At 36.8% G+C, this 9853-nt stretch overlaps 1 protein-coding gene and 1 long non-coding RNA gene across 2 annotated transcripts; one reads left to right on the top strand and one right to left on the bottom strand.

The window, feature by feature from the left end:
- Positions 1 to 803: 803 nt before the first annotated feature.
- LOC111778953 lies at positions 804 to 9853 on the top strand. The gene is made up of 5 exons (XR_002812619.1): positions 804 to 937; positions 1081 to 1224; positions 6992 to 7063; positions 7864 to 7919; positions 9642 to 9853. It is a non-coding gene; the product is annotated as an uncharacterized LOC111778953 (long non-coding RNA).
- On the bottom strand, positions 2969 to 6781 carry LOC111778952 (tyrosine-sulfated glycopeptide receptor 1). The gene has a single exon (XM_023658964.1). It carries the CDS (start codon positions 6532 to 6534, stop codon positions 3250 to 3252), a length of 3285 nt encoding a protein of 1094 aa, XP_023514732.1. The 5' UTR covers positions 6535 to 6781; the 3' UTR covers positions 2969 to 3249.

Genomic DNA, 9853 nt, shown 5'->3' with positions numbered 1-9853 from the left:
AAAAAAAAAAAAAAACATGTCTTTTGCTGCCAAAGATTTCAATAGTCTTATTTCAAAACAAACAATAATTAGAAATAATATGCAGCTAGTATTCACACGAGTCAATAGATTCAATGCACATCCGAATTAATAGTAGTTGAATGAAAATAGCATTTTAATCTTCTAAATTAATAAAAATACTCATAAACTTTATAATTTATTTAAAAAATATTTACCGAAAGTTCTTTATATTTATAAAAAATTTAAAAATCCTTAGTACCAATATATGACATAGAAACGTCTAACGACATCTCATAAGTTATCTCTAGACTTTTTAATGTTATTTTTTAAAAGTGAGGTTAACGATGAATGTATTTTTTCATTTTTAAATTTTTTAAAAAAAATTTAAAAAGACGTTTTTAAAGTTTTAAAATAGTTGAAAAGTATTATTAATAAAAGTTTTGAAAACTCGAAGTTAAATGATAAATTATTAATAATTTCTCTCCAATATTTTTTTTTTTTAGTTTTTTTAAATTTTAGGGTATTATTTAAAGGTATTCTAGTGTAAAATTTAAACCTTTAAAAATAAAATAATTCAGAGTATTTTGTCACAAAAAAAGAATAGCATTTTAAGCGTGGTATAATTACGTTTTAATCTACCATTCATACGTAATCGCGGCCCATTCGATATCCAGCCCAATTAGGCCCAATTGAGCAACAACGGCCCAAGACATCGAATAGAACAGTCACAGTAGCTTGGCGTCATTGCGGAGTTTAGTAAAATGGTCGTAATAAAATAAAAGTAGGAGGTCTCATCTGAAAATATTCATTTCTGCAAATGTTCATATCTGCAATTTCAGTTTCCCTCCAGTTCTCCATGGTTTATCCGAGCTCATTATTTCTGGTACAGGAGAACTCAAACCATCCATCCGCTCTTCAGTCTACATTGCTCTGAAATGTATGTAGCTTCTAACGGCATTTCAATTTTCTTGATATTTCTGTGAATTTCCTGTTTCCATTTCGCGTTATTCTTTTGTTCTTCCAAGTTCAAGCTCCAAGGAGCAGCGAACAGCGTGTTTTCTAAATTCGTTTTTTATGTAGCCATGAAGCTAAGGAAATTACGCTGAACATTCGCAAGATACCAACTCTAATGGAGAATGGAGACGAGGAATTAGGAACGTGTCTAAAATATCACGAGCGATTGAACTCGTTATTGGAATCCGATTGAATGTGGAAGTTGTCCGGGTAAGTACTCTTAGCATTCCAGTACTTGTTATATTTTCTGAAATCTGAATGGTAAACTTCCGGATTCAGCTCACCGATTGATTGAACAAGGAGTACTTCGATAATTGATCTATTTTACGTTTTCGGACTGTTCGTTTGTTAATTGTTGAGAAGTATTATATCAACGTCATTAGTGTATTTGAATCTAGTTAGTTAGGTAAATCAACGTTCAGGAGAGTCGACGTCAGTTGGAAAGTTAGACCATCACTCTTAGGAGTTGTAGGAGTAGGCGTCATTTGGACATAATTTTATGATAAAGGCTTTGAACAACCTGACACTACCTTCAATCTCAATTTAGTCTCACTGTTGTAACAATGCATATAGGTTCTCATAAATTTGCATATCCGACTCTTGCTAAGAAAGCTCACCAAAGAAGTTGTACTTTGGTTAAAATCTGTTAAATACTTAGTTTATTGGTTACAGCTCTAGTTACTTTTCATAAGTAATTCAGTTTATTTTGTATTCATACTAAGACCATATATATGGCTACTGTTTTGATCACTATCTCTATTTTGTCACTTCATTCTCATATCAAGAACTTATGATCCCTCAAATTGTCACCGTGATAGCTTTTTCCATCATGGTTATAGGTTTGGTTGGATTTTTCAGTTTTTCCCCTGGTAATTTCCTTTGACATCCATTACTAATAGTATGCGGCGCTGAGATACTTGAGTGAGTTATTGCCTTTGCCAGAAATAAATCTCTCAGTGGAAGAAGCCGGTTTTTGGTTTCTTAATACTTGATTTTCAGTATCCCCTACCCAAAAGTTAGTAATGAAACCCAACATCTTCGCAGTGAGTTTTCAACATGTTTAGAGTTAGTCACTGACTTAGCAGCTGTGTAATTCCATGTTTTCTCCCATGTTCTTGTTGGATGATGATGTTCTTGTTGGATGATGAAAGTCTCACAAGCCTCGATTAAGGAGAGGCGTACTTTGTTCGAGTGGAAGTGTTGGATGATGAAAGTCCCATATCGACTAATTTAGGGAATGATCATGGGTTTATAACCAGAATACTCTCTCCATTGTTATGAGGCCTTTTGGGGAAGCCCAAGCAAAGCCATGAGAGTTATGCTCAAAGTGGACAATATCATACCATGGTGGAGAGTCGTGTTCATCTAACACTTCTTACCGTACCTGTCTTTCTTGTATAATATTCTAAATTCGCGTCCTGCTTTATCGTGTCAAAGGATACCGTACCTGTCTTTCTTGTATAATATTCTAAATTCGCGTCCTGCTTTATCGTGTCAAAGGATAGTAGGTTGTCATATTTGGTGATTACTAGCGTATGGTTCGATTACATTGGGCTACCGACCTTTATCAACAGTTGGACCATTTCATTTCACATCACTTAAGTTGGTGAACACCGAACAAAGGTTGGGATGTCCGTTTTTTGAAAAAGAAACCCGACTGGTAGTGAAAGATGGCACAAAACCAACCTGAAACCACAAAAACACGGCTGGCACACCATACTAAACCCCCATTGACCGTTCTACAATCACTAGCCGTGGACCACATGCATGGTCCATCGGTATCCGCAGACCTTCGGTTTAGAATTTGCTAGAAACTGATGCTCCGGTTTGACATCTGCTTTAGTCCTATGTTGACCAAGTTTCAAGCCTAGGCATATATCTTTGGATATTATTAAATCTTCCCCTCTCGAAGGGCGCTAATTGCTGGTATAGCCTATAAGATTTTCAGGTCATGTCGCTGTGAATTTTTCTTTTTCTTCTTATATGATTTTGGATAATCAAATAAATCCTGTTTTAGGATATAATGTAACAGATACAAGCCAAAAGTTTCTTCACAAGCTTGAAGTAGATGCTAGAATTATAAACAAAAGAAGTAATTTTAATAAATACAACACCACCTTTACCATTTACACCGAGATAAAACTGTAGTTAAAAGGTTGCATTAGAAAAGAAACAAAAACCCTTTTTTCCTTTTGTGCATGTATGGTTTCTGCCCTCATTTATAGAAGTGCAATTTCACACATCCTTATTTTGGTGAACCTTGGTCGCCCCCACATCTTTCAACCAATCAACAACTTCCTTGATGGTTGGTCTTTTAAAGGGGTTCTGACTGACACACATGCAGGCAACATCGAGAACCTGAAGCATCTCTTCTTCAAAGCCCTTTCCTCTCAGAATTGGGTCAAAGACTTCATCTTGTTTGCCCTCATTCCTCATTTGTTGCACCCAGCCAACCACCTCTCGTGATGCCTTCGGCTTTGTTATCTCAACAGGTCTTTTGCCAGTAAGCAACTCAAGCATGACCACCCCAAAGCTGTACATATCTCCTCTCAAAGTGGCGACCCATGCTTGTCCATACTCAGGAGGAATGTAGCCTAAGGTGCCAACAAGTTCGGTTGTGACATGAGTTTGGTAAGGATTGATCAATCTAGAAAGTCCAAAATCTGCCACATGAGCTTCAAATTTCTCATCGAGCAGGATGTTACTGGACTTAATGTCACGGTGTACAATATGTGGCTCACATATTTGGTGCATGTAGGCCAATCCAGAACTTGCTCCTCGTAGAATCTTCAACCGAGTTGGCCAATCAAGTTGAGATGCACCGTCAACCTTCTCATGCAGCCAGTAATCTAAACTTCCATTTTCCATGTACGAATACATCAGCAGCCGGCTGCCCTCATGCACACAGTAACCTTGAAGAGTAACCAGGTTCTGGTGTTTGGCTGCAGACAGAGCCTCTACCTCTGCTTTAAATTCCCTTTCCATCAGTCCCAAGTCTCCCGAGAGTTTCTTTACAGCAAGTCTCGTCCCGTTTGCTAATGTTGCTTTGTAAACCAATCCAAAACCACCGCAGCCAATTATGTTTTCTTGATTGAAATCACCAGTGGCCTTCATTATGTCAGAAATGGTAAGCTCCTTGATGTTGTTGGCGTTGTTTGGAAACAGAATGACTATGCTGGTGTTGTTGTCAGCATTGTAATTAGAACTAATTGAAATTATGTCCAAATCTATTATGTCGGTATCCCCTCTTGGATCGATCCTCCTCTTGGATAATATCCATAACGCTAGCAGGGAGACGATGAGAGCCATACCTAAACAGGTGCCCAAGACTAATCCAATGACAAGTTTTTTACTGGAGCTTTTATTTTGAGCGCTGGAATGAGTCACTTTAGTCTGGCTAGGGCAAGAGCGCTGAACTATAGCAGGGCCACACAACCCTGAATTTCCTTCATAGCTAGAGCTAGGAAAGGTATTAAACTGACTCCCAGTTGGTATTGGTCCTTGAAGGTCGTTAAAGGCCACGCTAAACCTAGACAAGAAATGAAGTCCACTGAGAGAATGGGGGATTTCACCAGTTAGGTGGTTATGAGAGAGGTCTAATATCTCCAAGTTGCTGAGATTGGAAATTGTATCTGGTATACTGCCGGAGAAGCTGTTGTTACTCAGGTCTAATGTATGTATAACCTTTAATTGCCCAATTTCCAAAGGAATAGGGCCACTTATGGTGTTGTTGCCCAGGTATAAAGATGGCGGAAGGCTGGAGAGGTGATTGTATTGCTGATTGGTAGCATTATTGGGTGCAACAAAGACGGGCAATGCAAGAAAACTCTGCTTTGCAGGATCCAGAATCTGCTGCGACATCAAAGCCTTCAGTCTGCAAAGCTGGATGGGGAATTTTCCGGAAATTCTATTATTAGACAAGTCAACATAAAACAGACTCGGCAAATCACCTAACCATTCTGGTATTGAACCAACAAGACGATTAAACGACAGATCCAAGACCTCTAGATTCCTGAGCTTTTCTATCCATGAGGGTACTCTTCCAGTTAACTGACAAGCTCCAATAGCCAAAGCCTGGATATTTTGGAATGCGTTTGCATCTTCAATTATATCCCCATCCGGCAATGCTTCACCATTATAACTACTGGAGAGGACGAGAGTTCCAAGGTTTCTGCAACCCATCAAACTCCTTAGTGCTCCACTTAAATTGGTTAGATTATTCTTGGAAACTGAAAGGAAGGACAGTGATTGAAGCGCTGCAATTTCTTGAGAAATCTCCCCAGAAAACTGATTACTAGCCAGTCTAACTGCCTTTAGAGACCTGCAGGAGTAAAGAGATGATGGTATACTACCTGTGAACATATTGTTGCCAAGGTCAAGTGTGGTGAGGCCAAGGAGGCGGGAGAAATTAACATTAGAGAGATCTCCCTGCAGCTTATTGACCCGCACATTCAACAAGGTCAGATTGGTGCAATTCATCAGTGATGTGGGCAGAGTGCCTGTGAGATTGTTAATATGAAGCGATATCTGTTCCAGTCTGGAGAGCTTTCCAATATCCATAGGGATGGAGCCAATCAAAGAATTGGAGTACAATTCTAGGATTCTGAGGTTGGTGAGATTAACAATTCCCTCGCCAATGTTCCCCGAAAGATGATTAACATGTAAAGAAAGCTCCTTTAGAGAGAGAACATTGTAAAGGTCGGAGGGAATAGAACCAGTGAGACTATTGAAACTCGCTCGAAAAACCTCCAAATTGGGGCAGTTTCCCAGCCCCTGAGGTATTCCACGACTGAATTTATTATTGGAAAAGTCTAATAACCTGAGGGAGCTTATAGATGTAGTATTAACACAAAAGGAGGTTGGGATGAGACCTGTGAAACTATTGTTGTTGACATTGAAACTGGTCAAACTCCCCGAGATTGCCACTTGCTGGATAAACGAAGCAGGTATTTCCCCAGAGAAACGATTGCTGGACAGATCCAGAGTCTCAATCACGAGTCCGGACGATGAAAGCTGCGGCGGGAACTGACCGGCGAGAAGGTTGTAGCTCAAATTCAAGAACTTGAGGCGACTTAGGGACGTAAAGAAATCGGAAGGTAGAGAACCGTCCAGACGATTATGGGAGAGATCGAGGTGAGAGAGAAAAGCAAGGTTTGTGAGAGATGAAGAGAATTCACCACGAAGACCTCTAGAAGACAACAAAAGCTTGGTGACTCGGTTGTCATCGCTATTTGCGATAGCTTCACAACTGACTCCTTCCCAGAAACAGCAATCAATCGAAGAAGACCAATTGAAAGACTGGGGAACAGAAGAAGAAGAAGAATTGATGAAAGACCAGAGAGAATCGCGATCAGATGGATTACAAGAAGCTGAAACGGAAAAAGGAGGAAAGAATTGCAAAACCAGAAGGAGGGTCAAAACAAAGAGGTTGAGGAAGTTGAAATTAATGGAGAAATTGGGCACTAAAGGTTGATGAATGAGACCACCAACCAAGGAGGTGGCCATTCGATCATCTCTCATCTGAAGAACAAAAGGAAACAAAAGGCTCTCTACAACAAGAGTGGAAGAAGAGCAAGGTGGAGAGGAACAAGGAAGATGTAGGAAGAGGAAGAAGCTAACTTGAAGTACATAGTCATAATCAGGTTTCGAGGGTTCCCTTGTACAAGATGGGGGAAACCATTGACCAAAAAAAGAAAAGAAAAAAAATGAAGAATAGAGAGAGAAGAAGAGAGAGAGACAGAGGGTGACGTTGACATTGGAAAGTCTAAGATAAGATATATATATAAATATATAAGAATGGGGTTTCTGCTCTTACTCCCTTCCCACTATATGAGTTTTCATTTAGCGTTTACTTTTGGCGCTGGGTTGAGGTGGGCAGTGGGGGTTAATGGCCGTTGTTGGGTTTTAAAATTATTTTTAAAACATAATTTGTTGCTTATCATCATTATTATTCTGACTAATTTATCTCTATTGGAAGACAACGTGTTGAGCAGACGCAATCGGTGGGCAGAGGACACAGTCACGGTCACCCATTTGTCTACTCCACTTGGTATTGTTGGCCTTTCTTTATTCCCCCCCCTCTTTTTAATTTTAATTTCCTTCTTTAATTTTCACATTACACCATCCCTCCTTTCGAATTAGACCCATTAGGATGAAGCCCATTTCTTTTCAACATTACATTATATCTCCCTTTCGTGTTACACTCATCAACTTCTTTCCCTTTTCCCTCTTCACATTATACCTCCCTCTCCTTTCATATTATACCCTAAGCCATAGCAAGTGGTTGATTTTTAAGCCTAAAAACAACCCACATTCCACATCTAAGTAGTGGATGTACTTGCCAAGTTTTATAATTATTTTTGTATTAGATTCTTTTTTTTTTTTTTACATCTACATTACATGTTTGATTTTAGGAAATTAATATAACATTTAAATATTATTATCATTTTAGTTAAATGTGAAAGTAGGAATTCAAACTCCTTTTAAATATAGTTCCAAATCAAACGAGTTGCTCAAGTTGGTGGATAAAATTAATTTTATTAATTAAAGTCTCATTATTCCCGATTCTTTTCTCACAATTTTTTAAATCACAATTTTCACTTTTTAGGCAAATGTTTGAACTTAATCAGATAACAAAATAAAGTTGGTAGTGGTGCTTATAACACGGATACACATATTTGCACATATTACGTATTGATGTGATTGTCATAGTCATTATTTGTTTTAATGAATTGATATATTCTAGTAGAAATGCTTGTAACCCTAGAAATTACTACACTATTTTACCTTGGAAAAATAAATTAAAATTTCTATGTTTTCTTTCTTTCTTTCTTTCTCCCACATCTACAGAGAACCCAAAGTCCAGTTGAGAAGTTGAGAAGTGGAGAACATATTTGGCTAGTAAGGTTAGTTTGATAATGTTTTAGTTTTCAGTTTTTAATTTTTGTTTTTGTTTTTGTTTTGNAGAAGCTAACTTGAAGTACATAGTCATAATCAGGTTTCGAGGGTTCCCTTGTACAAGATGGGGGAAACCATTGACCAAAAAAAGAAAAGAAAAANGCATATATCTCGTATATTTCTCCCCAAATAGTTAAAAAGCAAGAAATAGAAAGTAGGAAATAAAAAATTGAAAATAGAAAAAACAAAAACATCATAAGTGACGATTCATTTCATTTTCCATCTCACTTGGAACTTCCAATTTTGGGGTTGAAGAAAGGGGAAGGGTAACGGCAAGAGTTGACAGAATTGAATAGGCGTTTGAAAAAGCCCAAAAATCTTTTTAATTGTACAAATGGCCAAAAGGCAACACTTGGAATCTTTCCACTGTAGAAAGACTAAAATACCCCCATCAAACATTACAAAAGAAAAAGTTTAGTTAAATCAATTAAAATTTACCAAAGATATTTTTTAGTGTATATCAAATCCATTACACATTTTAAATGATGATGAAAATCAGTTAAAGTTCATCTAATACTGTAAAACCTAAAAATCTAAAAAGATATGATTTGAAATTAACAATGGTCATCTTTGGCACAAAAATATGCTTGAATCCATATGTGAAAAGAAACATATACTTCACAAGTGTATTTACAAAACTGAAGTTCTCCAATAAAATCTTGCCCAACTTTGTCTAACTCATATTAAGCCACTTGTAATAATCTAAAATCTCCTGATTAAGTAACAAATATCTTGTAAATACACCATCTATATGACTCAAAAATATCTTTTACTAAACCCAATAAAAATGTAAGACACAATTATCTTATCCTCGAAAACAACTAAAATCATCATCGAAATAAGATTCAAAATTGCATTTTAAGTAGGGATGTGGAAGAGTTTTGAATGATAGTTCATACAGAACTTGATCACTTGCCTTAAAAGATGTAATTGACAAACCATAGCTACTATCGGTATCAGATTTTGATTTTCGAATCTTTAAAATCAATTTCTCCAATAAATTGACTGAAAAATAGAGATATAATCATCAATTATGTATAGGTTGAATTTTCTTTAAACCAATCCTCCTCCTTAGATTTTTGGATCAACAGTAAACAAAAAGAAACCAAATTAAAAAAGAAGGAATTTAGCTTTAGGAGTTGAAAATAGTGTTAGTTAAGAATAATTTTGAACAAAGGAATGGTCACAGATTCTTCAACAATTTTTCTGTGGCCATTGATTGGATTACCAAATGAGGAACTAGAAAGGAGTGTAACTAAGGAATCTAACAACATGTGAATGGTTCAAAGACTTCAAGACGAAAGGGTTTAACCAAGTGGAATTTTATTGGTAGGGGTAAAATTGGAAAAGTACGAAGCACACCAAAGTCACGTGTGACTATATTTCCTCGATTGTTTTAGTTTTTAATAGATATTCTGATATATCATGTTTTCTTTAGATACTAGTTCACTGTTTCTGTCACAGTTTAAAATAAAAAAAACGTCATATAAAACATTTGATACTCATATCTATATAGATCGATATGTATGTATGATTAATTGTACCAGGATTAGAATGATAATTTGGTAATAAAAAAAAAGATAGCGAGGGCAGAATAGGTAACAAAATGGGTAAGAAGGATTCCATTCATTAATGGGAGACACTTTAATTTTGGTTCAATTGGTAACCAGGGATGTGACCTAAAGAATATGTCTGTTGGATTGTTGGGGCCCTCATGAAGTCAAAATCCTTTCCTTTGAGCATAGTATATTGCCTTTGCCTCTCCTATCTGCCACTCAAACTCCACCTTTGAATTTTGGCAAATATATAAACTATGCCTCAAGATAGCAACCATCCCATTTATCTCATACATTGCTTGTAATTTCTTAATCAAAATTTATTT

The sequence above is a fragment of the Cucurbita pepo genome, chromosome LG17, assembly GCF_002806865.2.
Source record: "Cucurbita pepo subsp. pepo cultivar mu-cu-16 chromosome LG17, ASM280686v2, whole genome shotgun sequence".
Taxonomy (NCBI): Eukaryota; Viridiplantae; Streptophyta; class Magnoliopsida; order Cucurbitales; family Cucurbitaceae; genus Cucurbita; species Cucurbita pepo.
Note: the sequence above shows the minus strand (reverse complement) of the source record. Positions and strands in the feature narration are given on the sequence as shown.

Excerpts from the sequence above, each read along its gene's own strand:
- LOC111778952 (XM_023658964.1), bottom strand. The coding sequence starts at position 6,534 with ATGAGAGATGATCGAATGGCCACCTCCTTGGTTGGTGGTCTCATTCAT.